Source organism: Gopherus flavomarginatus, chromosome 7, assembly GCF_025201925.1.
Source record: "Gopherus flavomarginatus isolate rGopFla2 chromosome 7, rGopFla2.mat.asm, whole genome shotgun sequence".
NCBI classification, from domain to species: Eukaryota; Metazoa; Chordata; order Testudines; family Testudinidae; genus Gopherus; species Gopherus flavomarginatus.
In genome coordinates, this window is record NC_066623.1 from 52,335,347 (window position 1) to 52,350,264 (window position 14,918).

General features: G+C 50.6%; 1 protein-coding gene across 12 annotated transcripts in view; it reads right to left on the minus strand.

The window, feature by feature from the left end:
• The window catches only part of PRRC2C (proline rich coiled-coil 2C), a 139,634-nt gene that overhangs the window by 62,196 nt on the left and 62,520 nt on the right, over window positions 1-14,918 (minus strand). For all 12 annotated transcript variants that reach the window (XM_050962951.1, XM_050962957.1, XM_050962959.1 and 9 more), the window contains exons 16-19: window positions 12,077-14,419; window positions 5,542-5,750; window positions 4,621-4,775; window positions 3,427-3,769 (exon numbers count right to left, since the gene is read on the minus strand). In XM_050962951.1, coding sequence (XP_050818908.1) covers window positions 3,427-3,769; window positions 4,621-4,775; window positions 5,542-5,750; window positions 12,077-14,419 — 3,050 coding nt within the window. The remainder of the gene's footprint in view (window positions 1-3,426; window positions 3,770-4,620; window positions 4,776-5,541; window positions 5,751-12,076; window positions 14,420-14,918) is intronic.

Sequence of the window (14,918 nt, forward strand, 5' to 3'; positions counted from 1 at the left end):
TGTCAAGGAGCGTCTGCACCTCCTGGCGGAGGAATTGCTCGTGAGAGGGGTCCCTGAAGAGGGACGAGGGTGGGGGGCGGGAGGGAGGAAAAAATATAAACTGCAGACAGTATCCCGTCTGCACCGTGCGTAAGACCCAGCGGTCGGATGTTATTTGGGTCCACGCCTGGAGGAAAAACGAAAGGCGGTTGGAAAACGGGGGGGAAGGATCCATGGGGGACACTGGTACTACGCCCCCGGGCGCACCTTCAAAACGAAGGTTTGGGTCCAGGTGGGGCTTTAGAGGAGCTTTGGTTTTGCCTCCCTTGATTCCCCAACTGCCTGCGCCTGCCATTTCTGCCGCGGCGCCTATTGAGGTCCTGCCGCTGGCGGAACTGGGGGTATGGCCGGCGCTGCTGCTGCTGTTGTTGCGGCCGGAAGGGTCTGCGTTGTGTCCCAGGCATGTGCATCCCAAGGGAGCGCATAATGACCCGATTGTCTTTGAGACTTTTCAGTCTGGGGTCTGTTTTCTCCGAGAACAGGCCCTGGCCTTCAAACGGGAGGTCCTGGATGGTGTATTGGAGCTCCGGTGGAAGGCCAGAAACCTGAAGCCAGGAGATGCGGCGCATCACCCCCCCCGAGGCGAGGGTACGGGCAGCCGAGTCCGCAGCGTCCAAGGAGGCCTGCAACGAGGTTCTTGCGACCTTCTTGCCCTCGTCAAGAATCGCCACAAATTCTTGATGCGCCTCCTGTGGCGACAGCTCTTTGAACTTATCCGCTGCCACCCAAAAGTTAAAGGCGTAGCGGCTAAGAAGGGCTTGCTGGTTGGAAACCCTGAGCTGAAGGGCCCCCGCCGAATAGACCTTGCGGCCGAGGAGGTCCATACGCCTGGCCTCCTTGGATTTGGGGGCTGGGGCTTCCTGCCCATGACGCTCCCTCTCGTTCACCGACTGTACCACGAGGGAGCATGGTGTCGGGTGAACGTGGAGGTACTCATAGCCCTTGGAGGGGGCCATGTACTTCCTTTCGACGCCCCGTGCAGTAAGGGGGATGGAGGCCGGCGATTGCCAGATCGTATTGGCGTTGGTCTGGATCGTCCGAATAAAGGGCAGGGCGACCCTAGTGGGAGCATCGGAGGAGAGGATGCTGACGACGGGATCCTCGATCTCAGAGACCTCCTCAGCTTGCAGGCTCAAGTTCTGTGCTACGCGCCTGAGGAGGTCCTGATGTGCCCTGAGATCTAGCGGAGTAGGGCTATTGGAAGAAGTGCCTGCCACCGCCTCATCGGGGGAAGACGATGAGGAGACCCCTGGCAAGAGAGTGTCCAGCGGGGGGTCTGCCTCAGCCCTCGCCTCTGACTCCGGAGGGAGCTCAGGGTCTTGTTGTTTTGACCTGTCCTCCCCGTCCGGGGGGGGGGCGAGGGGGAGGTGCGAGACAACGACGCCTCCGGCGCCCTGTGCTCTGTCGTCGCAGGCCTAGGAGGAAGCTGTTGGGGACCCTGGGCTTGGTGATACGCCCAGGGTGTCCAGAACCCCCACTGCTGCGGTCCCTGGTCCTGTTGCGGAGGGTCTTGGAAAAGGGCCGCTTGTCTGTCAGTGCCCAGCGCATATACACTGTCAGCCTGCGACGAGACCGACGGCTGTCTGGAAGGCCATGGAGGGGCCGACCGCGGCTGGTAAGAGGCTCCGCGTCCTGGCGCCGAAGATGTTCTCGGTGCCGGGGACCGGTACCGGGAGTCATACTGGTGCCGGGATCAGGACCGGGGTCTGTCTTGGACTCGGTGCCGGGATCGGAACCGGTACCGGCCGCTGACTCGGTGCCGGGATCGGGACCTGCCACCGACGCGGTGCCGGGAGGTTGACCGGGGCGCTGATCGACGGCGGGAATGGCTCCTAGAGTCCCGGTGCCGGTATCGGTAGCTGGAACCAGACCGGGACCGTCTGGAGGCCGATCGGTGCCGCGAGTACGACCGGTACCGCCGAGGGGAGCGGTGCCGGGACTGCGAGCGGCGGCGGGATTGTGAGCGACCACGGTGCCGGGACCTCGACAGCGAGCGTGAGTCCTGAGACAGCGCTCTCATCATTGGTTTGCCTCTGGACGCCACCCGCACCGGAGGTACCGGGGGTGGAGGCTGAGTTGGCTCAGTCAGGGCAATGAGGTCCCGTGCTGAGGCGAAGGTCTCCGGCGTCGATGGGACCAATAGCTCAACCCCAGATCTTATGGGGGAGCTCGGCGGGACCGGACTCGACAGACCCTCCGGGCCCGGAGTCGACGGGATCCCTGTCGGTAGCGCCGCGGCAGATGTAGGTGCCGGGCGCTCCACTCGAGTCTGCCTGGATGGAGCTGCAGACTTCGAGGGCCTTGCTTCTGTACCCAGTGCCGGGGAAGGTCGGTGCCGGGGAGTCTTTCCGGTGCCGGCGCGATCCGGTGCTGGTGTCGAGGTGACGGTCTGCGAAGCTGCCGGGTCGAGCGCCGCTTCCATGAGGAGAATCCTAAGTCTCTGGTCTCTCTCCTTCTTTGTTCTAGGCTTAAAAGCCTTACAAATGCGGCACTTGTCCGATATGTGCGATTCCCCCAGGCACTTTAGGCACGCGTCGTGGGGGTTGCTGGTCGGCATCGGCTTCTTAAAGGCCGCACATTGCTTGAAGCCCGGCGAACCAGGCACGAGCCCGGTGCCGGGTGCTGGGAAGGGCTACGGCCCAAACCGGCTAACAAATATTTACAAATATTATTTACATTATTTACTATATTACTACTTAACTAACTACACTTAACTACTAACTACAACTATAAACAGTAGAACAAGGAGAGCTAGGGACGTGGAGGACAGCAATGCCGCGCTCCACAGTTCCAACGACCGACACGGCGGTAAGAAGGAACTGAGGAGCGGATGGACTGGCAGGGGTATATATCAGGCGCCATGGCGGCGCCACTCTAGGGGGCGACCTGCCGGCCCACTGGAGTTGCTAGGGTAAAAAGTTTCCGACGAACGTGCACGCGCGGCGCGCACACCTAACTGGAATGGATATGAGCAATCACTCGAAGAACTTCATTTCAGCTTTTAACAGTAAGTCCCTTATTAAGTCAACCTCGATTGGCCTAATTAGCATATTTGGAAACATGCACAAATTTGACAAAGAAACCCATGTCTGAGACCAATGGCAGTTGCTTACACACTGGGGATGCAGAATGTGGCGACTGCAGCAAAGAAGTTACTCAACATTTTATAGAAGAGCTCTCTCATCTCAAGGAACCTGGGAGACTATCGCTCAGCAGTTCTGCAGAACATTTCATAGGAGCATATTCTCTGTGCCATAGGAGAACTATACCTGCAGGCCAGGATGTCTGAGACCTCCAGAAACATCTCTCACCAACTCAAACCCTCCAACCACAGTGTTTCTCTTCTATCCCTCCCAGGCCAAAAATAAGGCCAAAGATGCCACTTACATTTCTTGGAGATGTCATTAACAACAGTTGTTGATGCCACTTTATTTTCCCATAATTCAGCCCCTAGAGCAGGATGAGACTGTGCGTTCTGCAGAGCTTTTCCTGTTGCTGTATATTCTGTGCTGCTTGTTCCTCCTGTTGTCTGGTTTTGAGGCTGAACTGAAGCATGTGGCTGGCTTGGAGTCTGCGATGCACTCTGAGGCTGTCCCTGTACTTGTGCCTGAGCTTGTACTTGCTGTGCTGCTGCTGCTGCCGCCTGCTGTTGCTGCTTTTTTGCAAACCTGGGAGGAAGCTTGCAATTCTGACCTCTTCCTTTTTCACCTGAACACTTTTTGGTCCAAACCTAAGAATAAAATTGACATTACAGAAGGCTAAGCCATTTAGAAAGTCTGTATTTTTCTGTCAGTTGCAGATAGGGTGACCAGACGTCCCGATAAAAACAGGACTGTCCCAATTGAGGAGTTTGTCCCGTGTCCCGACCACAGTACGGTCAGGACGCCATTTGTCCCGATATTTTGTTTCCTGGTCTTCGGTGGCAATTCAGCGGAGCGTCCTTCAGTCGCGGATCGTCTTTGGCAGTATTTCGGCAGGGGGTGCTTGTGTTTGGCGGCAAGGTTTATTACCCGCCGCTGAAATACCTCCGAAGGCCATCCGTGACTGAAGGGCTCCCTGCCGAATTGCCCCCGGTGGTCCTGATAATTTTCCCTTAACATCTGATCACCCTAGTTGCAGAGTATGGCAAAAGGACAAAGCAGGAATCTTTAACGTTTTTTCAGAGACTTTTTTTTTCCTAATGTACTTAACCATTTGAATAATGAAAAAGTTAAACATATCCCATGTTTTTGGTCAAGAAATTTTCATATAGGATTGTGACAAAGGCAATAGCTGTAAGCCCAAAAGCAAGCTTTCAAATTAGTTACAGTAGCCGACATATTAGCTTTGAAATACCCAAATTGCAGTGGGTATAGAAGGAGTAAGAGGGACAAGAGGAGAAACATAAGGGGAGGCAAGATGACCTACATAACTAAGGCTATACAATTTCAACTAAAAATTAACTAGAATACTGCAATTTGAATGGTGAAACAGTTATGTGGAAACAGATTTTGCACTGCTGCATAGTCCTTTACAAAAAAAATTTGCAAGTGTGTAACTGCTTGTAACAGGTGCAAAGGATGACATTCTTGATCAACATACCTGCACTGTTTGTTCTTCCTTCTTTCTGCGCTCCTCATCTTGCAAACGTTTTTGTTGTTTCTTTGACACCACTTCAGTAAAGCCATCATCATTCAAGTTAGATGGAAAGTCTTCAATTACTGTCACTTCCGGATGGTCATCAATGATCACAACACCTGCAGACGAACCAAAGATGCACATTTTTTCCTTCAATTTCAACAGTTTCAGACCCAATATTCACAATTTTGGAATAAAAACAAATTCCACTAGCGCTGCATAGCTTCATACAATTGCAGTCGAAGATGACCATCCTAGTAATGTTCAAGTTCCCTCACGCAGACCATCTTTTGCTGGTGAACTTCAAGAAAAAGGATTTAATACAAAAGCCTTTAATTAATGGCTCTTCAAAGAGACACCATACTTTTTTGTACAAAAAAGTTCCATGAAACAAACAGCTAAAGAAAAACAGTTTGAGTAGTTTAAACAGAAAAATGATACATTCTGGACACTAACTGCAAACCTGTCGGTGCTATTTATTGCGTTTACAACAGTAACATCCTCTCCCGTTTTCTATGTGCAAAGAGATACAAAATACCTGAGGCCAACACCAGGTGTGGAATGATTGAATGACAGCTTGAAAAAAGTTACAGGAATTAGACTGTATAAAAGAAGTGTCCCTCTTAAAATAGGTAATAACTATTTTACATAAGTATACACAAATATAAAATTTTATTACCCATTTTTAAAAGGGACACATGCCACAGGACTCATTCATTGCTGCACAGGGGGTAGTGTCTGAATATTGGGATATAAACAGCCTTTAAAAAGTATGCACCAACTTTTCTTCTTTCCACAGTTCCCAAATATATCTAATTCCTGAAGCAGGAACACTAATGTATTAATAGTTTTTTTTGGTTACCACAAGTTTCCATCCACACATACTTGCATAGTTGTTGAGGTCAAATTGGGATAGAGCATCCACCTTCTCCTTGGGTTTCTTTGGACCTGGTTTGGGCTCATCCCTCTTTTTGCTACTGGCATCCTTGGAGGTCTTTTGCATTACAGCATTACCACCACATTCTTCTTGATGCAAGGAATTACTGATGGTGGGATCTATAGTGGTCATGTTTCCTGCTTGGTCTTCAAATGGCCTACATCAGACAAAAATTATAGACAGAACTCATCACCATCCCCAGAGTACCCTCAGAAACAGCAAAACAACATCTGTATGCAGATCACATTACGGCATTAAAATCATCTACTGTGCATCATCATTAGCTGGCTTTATTAATTCCCCACTGAGGCTGCACCTACTAGTGATGCTTACAGATTTGGAACACAGATCAGTCAAAAAGTCAACATGCACAGTAGACGCTTTAGCCATCTAAGTGTAAGGATCGCTAATAGGTGCAGTCTCAATAGAAAACTAATAAAGCAGTAGCCATACATCTTAGCCGGCTAATGATGATGCACAGTAGCCCCTTTAACCATATAGAGAAGGTACAACATTTTCATTTCAACTGCCATTCTTTCACCACACTGAATAAGTGAATGACCCATATCCAACCCAAATGTGAAGCTAAAACCTCCACTGAAAAGTTGCTGTGTAACACACCACAGAAATTTGTCGACTTTGTAATATATGCTCCATATTTAATTGGGTTTGGTATAACTGCAGCATGGACTTATTGATATGTTAGTAACAACTACTGTAGCCAGTTGCAGGCCAGTGGAAAAAAAGATGGTTACTCACCTTTGTAACTGTTGTTCTTCGAGATGTGTTGCTCATAGCCTGCCGTGGTCCTGCGTTATCAGATCCTGATGAAGGGGCAGGGGGATTGGGTTGGCTATCGAGTGGTCCAGCAACGTGGTACCAGTGTTGTCGGGGCCACGCAGGGGCGATCAGGATCAGTCGAGCCCTGTCCCCGCGAAGCTTTACGAGAACCCTGTGCACCATCGGGAAAGGTGGAAAGGCGGAAAGCAGGTGGTTCGCCCAAAAGATTAGGAAGGTGTCTGATATTGAGCCCAGGGCGAGACCCTGGAAGGAGCAAAACCTCTGACACTTCCTGTTGTTGCGGGAAGTGAATAGGTCTATGTGGGGAAAGCCCCACTTCTGGAAGATGGAAAGTACAATGTCCGGGAGGAGTGACCACTCGTGGGAGAGAAAGGATCTGCTGAGATGGTCTGCCAGAGTGTTCCGGACCCCTGGGAGGAAGGACGCTACAAGGTCTATAGAGTGGACTATACAAAATTCCCACAGTTGGCTCGCCTCCTGACAAAGGGGGGAGGATCGGGTCCTCCCTGTTTGTTTATGTAGTGCATTGCTGTTGTGTTGTCCGTGAGCACTAGAACACAACGGCCCTGCAGATGATGTTGGAACGTCTGGCATGCGAGGCGAACTGCTCTCAGCTCCCGGACGTTTATGTGCAACGCTAGCTCTTGAGATGACCAGAGGCCTTGCGTGCGACGATGGCCTAGGTGTGCCCCCCAGCCGAGACACGATGCGTCCGTCGTTAGGGATACTGAGGGCTGTCAGTTGGAGTGGCATCCCTGCATACACCAATGAAGATGTTAGTCACCAGCTGAGGGAGCCTAAGACGCTCTGAGGAACGGTGACGATCATGTCTATGGCCTCCCTGCCCGGGCGGTAAACTGAGGCGAGCCAGGTTTGAAGGGGACACAGGCGTAGTTTGGCGTGCTTGGTTACGAAAGTGCACGCAGCTATGTGACTGAGAAGGCTGAGGCAGGTGCGGGCCGAGGTCGTCGGAAGAGTCTGGAGGCTTTCTATGACCGAAACTAGTGCCCGAAACCGGGGTAGCGGAAGGCAGGCTGTTGCGAGTGTAGAGTCTAGAATGGCCCCGATGAATTCTATTCTTTGAGTGGGCACTAGAGTAGACTTCTCTAGATTGATCATCAGGCCCAACCGCTTGAATAGGTCCATGATGATAGCAACATGCCTGGTGACTTGAACCTCGGAGGTCCCGCGAATAAGCCAGTCGTCTAGATAAGGAAAGACGTGTATACGCCGACGACGGAGGAAGGTGGCCACTACAGCCATGCACTTCGTAAACACGCGCGGGGCAGTAGAGAGGCCAAATGGGAGAACCGCAAATTGAAAATGTTGGTTGCACACCATAAACCGTAGGTACCGTCTGTGCGGAGGGTAAATGGCCATGTGAAAGTATGCATCCTTCATGTCGAGAGAAGCGTACCAGTCTCCGGGATCCAAGGATGGGATGATGGTCCCCAGGGACACCATGCGGAACTTCAACTTCTTCATAAAGATGTTGAGACCGCGTAGGTCCAGGATGGGTCGGAGACCCCCTTTCGCCTTGGGGATTAGGAAATATAGGGAGTAAAATCCCTTGCCCCTGAACTCCTCCGGCACCTCCTCTATAGCTCCAATGGAGAGGAACGTACAAACCTCTTGCCAGAGGAAATGCTCGTGAGAGGGGTCCCTGAAGAGGGACGGGGAGGGAGGGTGGGGGGGAGGGGGTGAAATAAATTGCAGATGGTATCCAAATTCCACAGTGAGTAGGACCCAACGATCTGAGGTTAATTGGGACCATGCAGGGAGGAAGGAGGAAATGTGGTTGGAAAACTGAAGAGGATCCTGGGGAAGGACTGGTGCTCTGCTCTCGGGCGCCCCTTCAAAAGTTCGGTTTTGGTCCCTCTGATGGTTTGGTGGGACCGTTATTCTGGCCCCTTTGGGAACCCGATTGCCGTCTGCGGTTCCCGCGACCACGCCTCCTGCTAAAGTCTTGTCGTGGCCTGGGCAGGGGGTAAGGGCGTTGAGGCTGGGTACAGAAGGACCTCCGTTGGGTTTGCGGAGTATGTATCCCAAGGGAACGCATGATGACGCGACTGTCTTTGAGACTCTGGAGTGTAGGGTCCGTTTTCTGAGACAAAAAGGCCCTGTCCATCAAAGGGAAGGTCCTGAATAGTGTGTTGCAGCTCAGGAGGTAGGCCTGACACCTGCAGCCACGATATTCTCTGCATTGTAATCCCCGAGGCCACGGTTCTGGCCGCCGAATCAGCAGCGTCGAGTGAGGCCTGCAGAGAAGTCCGTGCCACTTTCTTCCCTTCCTCCAGAAGGGCTTGGAATTGCGGGCGGGAGTCCTGTGGGACCAGTTCAGCAAACTTACCCACCGATTGCCAGGTATTATAATTATACCTGCTGAGCAGGGCCTGTTGGTTAGCCACCCGCAGTTAGAGGCCTCCGGCAGAGAAAACTTTACGCCCCAATAGATCCATCCTTCTAGCCTCCCGCGATTTCGGGGCAGGGGCTTGCTGGCCATGGCGCTCTCTCTCATTCACAGATTGAACGACCAGAGAGCATGGAGGAGGATGGGTATATAAGTATTCATACCCTTTATAGGGTACCATGTATTTCCTTTCCATGTCTCTGGCTGTGGGAGGGATAGACGCCAGGGATTGCCAAATGGTGTCTGCTTTGGCCTGGATAGAACAGATGAACGGCAGAGCCACGCGAGTTGGAGCATCCGCCGACAGTATGTCTATGACCGGGTCTTCCACCTCTGGGACCTCCTCCACCTGAAGGTTGATATTTAAGGTGACTCACCGGAGAAGGTCCTGTTGGGCTCGGAGGTCGATCGGGCCCGCCCCCGATTGACAAGTACCGGCTACTGCCTCGTCTGGCGAAGAAGAGGACGACAGACCCGGCACGGTTGGCTCATTTAGTGATTCCTGTTCCGGAGGAGCACCAGGGTCCAGGAACACCTGAGGATCCGGCGCAAGAGCTGAGTCGTCCATACCCGCTGGAGGAGGGCGGCTAACAGTGGCCTCTGGTGCCCGATGTTCCAATGGGACGGAACGAGATGGAACTGTGGGTTCGCCTTGGGCCTGGTGATATGCCCAAGGCATCCAGAAGGACCACTGAGGTGCTTGTTCCATGCCCTGAGGCTCCTGGATGACACGGCTCTGCGTTTCTGAATCTCCATATGCGGCGCTATCAGCGTGCGAAGACTCAGATGGGTTCCGTGATGGCCATGGCAGAGCATAGTGCACGTGAGGAGCTGCCCTGTGTGTAGGGTACCGTACGTCATGCCTCACAGGAGAGCGGTACCGGGAGTCGTACCAGTGCCAAGAGGTTGACCGGGACCTGCAACCGGCGCGGTGCCGGGAGGTCGACCATGACCGTGAAGCTCTACGGTGGGAGTGACTGTGACGTGAACGGTGCCGGGAGCTGGACCACCGTCTGGAGTATCAGTCCAGAGAGCGGGATCTTGAACAGTGCCGCGAGTACGACCGGTGCCCAGAAGGAGATCGGTACCGGGACTGCGAGCAGCGTCAAGATCGGGATCGGTGGCAAGATTGGGAGCGTTGGCAAGACCTCGATCTCGAGTGGTGCCTGCCTGCGGCGTCTATGGAAGGTGGCCTGACTAGGGCAGGCTTCCCTGCTGACGCAATAACCCGCACCAGCAGTGCCGGGGGTTAGGGCAGGGCGGGCTCCATTAGGGCAATGAGTTCCCTTGCCGTCGAAAAGGTCTCTGGAGTGATGGGAACAATAAGCTCGACCTCAGCGTGTGCCAGGGAGCTGTCATGCACCGGACTCGATGGCCCTTGCCTGGTCGGAATCAACGGTGCCGAGATTGTCGGTGTCGTGGCAGTTGTTGGTGCCGGGCGACTCGGTTTTGGCTGCTGCTCAGACTGCGGTGTAGATATTGGAGCCGCAGGAGCTTTGACCTTTTTGGCACGCGGGGAGAGGGAGCGGTGCTGGGCTGGTTTCTGGGCTGGTGACAGCTGGTGCCAGGGCATCTTGGTGGTGCCGGCGCTCTCCGGTGCCGATGAGGCACTTCTCCCCAGCGCGGACTGTGCGGCACTCGGTGCCAAAGATGGAGGAGTGAGGGCCGCCTCCATTAGGAGCTGCTTAAGACGAAAGTCCCGCCCCTTTTTTGTCTGCGGCTTGAAGGACTTGCAAATCCGGCACTTATCCTTAAGATGCGATTCCCCCAGGCACTTTAGGCAGGAGTCGTGGGGGTCTCCCGTTAGCATCGGCCACCGGCAGGCCAAGCACTGTTTGAAGCCCGGTGAACCAGGCATGGGCCTGGGCACCGGGACAGGGGAAGGGGCTAATCCCCAAACCTCTGAACTGTATACACTAACTAGGTTTACAAAAGGTTATTAAAAGTGTTAACTACAACTATAAAACTATATACACAATAGTACTAGAACGAGTGAATAGCTAGGGAAGTGGAGATCAGCTAAGCCGCGCTCCACTGTTCCAATGACCGACATGGGTGGTGAGAAGGAACTGAGGAGCGGATGGGTCGGCAGGGGTATATATTCGGTGCCATAACGGCGCCATGCCAGGGGGTGCCCAGCCGACCCACCGGGTGTTGCTAGGGTAGAAAATCTTCCGACGAACGTGCACGTGGCACGCGCACACCTAATTGGAATGGATATGAGCAAGCACTCGAAGAACTACAGAATTCTGCCTTTTTGTTGTTGAACACTGGAAATTCTTTAAATATTATATAAAAGCTTTTTCAAAGTTTTATAATGGGAAGGACCAACAGCTTAGAATATTCAGAAAAAGTTTTCAAGACAGGGCATTGCTAAAGTAGCCAAGTTTTCAATGAGAGTTCAGCAGCCCACTCCATAGTACTCCCTAACCTGGTGCAAAAGATGCTGTCAAACCATCATGCAGTCGCTACAAGGCATGAGAAACCAATCCCAGAGTCGAATGGCAGGCTCAATCGGATCAGCATGTAGAGGTAAGCATAACAATTTCATTTCTAATACTGAGCAATATGCCCAAGTGGAGCTGAAAAATTCTCCTTAACTGGAGAGTACATACGTCATTTAGTTAATTGATTTTGTACTAGAAATTGAGATGGGGGTCCTGATGGGATAAATACAGTGAAAGGATTAAAGTAATAGAGTTGTGATTTAAATCAAGTGGATTATGTTTAATGCTAAGTCTCATGGGGATCAATGTAGTTTACACCTGTGACAACAGAGTTGGCATTTTTCTGCCAGGGGTGTTTTAGAATCATAGAACATCAGGTTTGGAAGGGACCTCAAGAGGTCATCTAGTCCAATCCCCTGCTCAAAGCAGGACCAATCCCCAGATTTTTACCCCAGTTCCCTAATTGGCCCCCTCAAGGATTGAACTCATAACCCTGGGTTTAGCAGGCCAATGCTCAAACAAACCACTGAGCTATCCCTTCCCCCTTTAACATGGTACACTGATTCTGGAAAGCTCTGTTCTTTTCCCCTCCACTCTTGCAGGCTTGAAGTGATTCAGATGAAAGCTTCCTTTCTGTACAAAAGGCCCAAAACAAAAGCCCAGCATTGTGGAACTGTCTGACACTATCCTCCACTGACCATGGTTATGAACCTTACAGATTATGAATGGCTATGCAATCTGCAACAGGAAATTAGTGAATGTTAGAGCCTTTTATATTTGTACAGTAACTATACATTGTGGGTGCTACTGGAAACAGATACTTACCCTCGTTTCCCACTTCTTAATGGAGGACCACTCCGTCTTTCACTCCTAGGCCCTGAGAAATTCCTTCCAGCCTTTGGTGGCCCATTGTTGCCACGGCGATTCTGGCGATCTATTCCAGGCCGCTGACTAGAGAAACTTCGCTTAGATATTTCTCTTTTTGGAGCTATGGCATTTTCTCCTGCTTTGGCAACTACCTGTGTGGTCACATCTGCCATTTTTTTTTCATCCCTCTCTCGCCTCTCATTGAAGTCACTACTTTCTGAGGCAGTTTCCCATTCTTCATTTGCCTGGTCTGAAGAATTTTGATTGGACAAGTCTGGTGTCTTACTCCCTGAAATATCCAAAGCAGTGCTGGATGCTTCATTAACTGCATTAACAACTGTAGCACTTATCGATGAGCTAGTTGCTGTTTCATTTAATTTTGATGCAGCTTCCCTTTCTTTCAGGCGTCTAAAGCGTGGCGGTTTATCTTGCCTTGGTGGTCGTGCAGGCCTTTGCCTTCGAGGCCTCTCTCTAGTTGGATCAAACTTCCTCTCAAATTTTGGAGGTCTTTTATCAATGGGCACAGGACCATAGTGTTCATGTCTTCTTGGTGGCTCCTCCTCTTCTGGTTTAATAGTCTCTATTTGCCTTGGATTCCACTGACTGTCTCTATAGCCTGGCCTCCTTAATGTAGATGGTCGTGGTGGGCGCCCACCTGGATCCCTACCACCACGTCTATACATTCCCCCTCTGCCACGTCTTGAAGGTTCTCCTTTAGGAAGGAATCCTGGTTTTGGTTTATTCTCCTCTTCCCTGATATAAGTTTTCTCTAGGGATCTATTGTCAACTCTAACATTGTTTTCAGGTTTGAAAGACAGCAGAGGCTTTGGAGGTTTCTTGCCATCAGCTCTCTCCTCTCTCTTTGGGTGTTTACCTTTGCTTAAACTGTCTTTGTCTGAAAGAAGAGTATCACTAGCACTTTCATGAACTTCGCTATCAGAATCAGTTTCTGAACCTCGCTGCCTTCGCCGTTTGGGGACTATTTCAAAATCAGAACTCTCACTACGAGTTTCACTTTCTTCTCTCTGTCTAAGAGGCCCCAAAGGCACATGATCTGCCCTAGGCTTAGTGTCTCTATAATGTGGACAGTCCCTATTATGGCCTCTACCTCCCCGGCCTCGTCCTCCATAAGAACCTCTGTAGCTGCGACCCCTCGAATAATACTCTCCACGGCCTCTGCCCCTATATCCCTGATCTGGGAACCAGTCTCTATCTCGAGCTTCTTTCCAGTACGTTCTGGGTGGTAAACCAGGTTCTCTCTTTACTGGCCTGGTTTCTAGGCGAGGTTTCTCTACAATATGTTCTTTGCCAACAGCTCTCTCTGGTTTTTCTTCCTTAATTGTGTTAACAGGTTGCTGAACAGGGGGTGACTGGACTGCAGGTGATGGCTGCTGAATAGTAGGTTGCTGAACAGGTGAAGGCTGCTGGACTGAAGATACAGGCTGCTGGGCCACAGATGAAGGCTTCTGGGCCGCAGATTTAATGGCAGACTCAAGTTGACTGCTATCTGTACTTTCTGAAATCTGAGCCGTATCTTGTGGTATCTTTTTAGCTAAAGCAGCACTGTCTGGGGTAGACTTTTCTGGCTCTGACTGGGGAGGTGACAGTTGTGCCTGCTCCTTCTTTTCTGTCTTTTCAGACTTGCCAGCTTTTTCATTAGCCGGCTTTTCTCCTTCCTTTTCCTTCCTCTGCTCACGTTCTTCCCTCTGCTCACGCTCTTCTTTCATATCTCGAAGAACAGGTTTTTTAATAGGTCCAGATCTTCTTATTGGTCTATCGCTACCTTCTTCTCTTCTGCCATAGCCTGGCCTGGGACCCCATCTGGTTTCAGATTTAGGCTTGAAAGGTTTTTCAGATTTTGGCCCCTCTGATGTTCTATTACTCATGAAACCTTCTTTTTTTGGCTTAATCTCTGGTCTTTCTGCTGTCTCAGCATATCTACTATTTACTTTAGGGACATTTGGTATTGTCTCATTCTTTTGCTCTTCTGATTTTAGAGAATGACTTGAACCATGGGAAATGCTTCTCTTCAAAGCAGAATGACTCTCTCCTACAGGTACCAGCTCTTCCTGAGAGCTGTGTGCAATGTTCTCATCAGCTACTTCAAAGCTAACTGCTGGATTAGGCTTGTCAGTTTGGAGAGGTTGTACATCTTCCAAAGACCTGCTTGGGAATTTTTGTACATCCACCTCACTTGGTTCTCTAAAAAAGTCTGTCTTTTGTTGAGAATCCAACTGGTTGTGTTCTACAGGGTAAGCAGTGGTAACAGCAATTTGTTCTTCTTCCAAATGTGCTTCAGGCCTAAGTGAAGAAACAATTAAGTAAGTTTCTAATGGAACAAAGTTTAATTTAACCATATTTATAGCTGGGATTCTCTAACATCCCTGTAACATGTTAAAGGACTTTTCCCTCATCTACTTAAGTTTTAAGCAGAGGAACAAGGTATCTGTCATGGTTTTAGGGAATCTATTATTGTTAACAGTTAAGTCAAAACTTCGAATGAGCTAGCATATTAGTAAATTATCACAAGTACTACATCAGTTCAATGTAAATAAAAATAATGACTGGGGTCACATTTAAGGAAGTGTCAACAGAAGCTCAGAGGCTGACTGAATAAGGATCAAAATAACCATCTGACCATCTTATAGGCAGTTTTATTTTCATAGTTAACTATTTATCAGTGTGAAGTGGACTCTAGCTCTTCAAGGTGGAGACCACATGCAGGGTGTCCTGCCTGATTCCTGAAACATGAGACTGTATCAGTTCCCACTGCTTGTACCTGCAAACCGCCCCGTCCCGC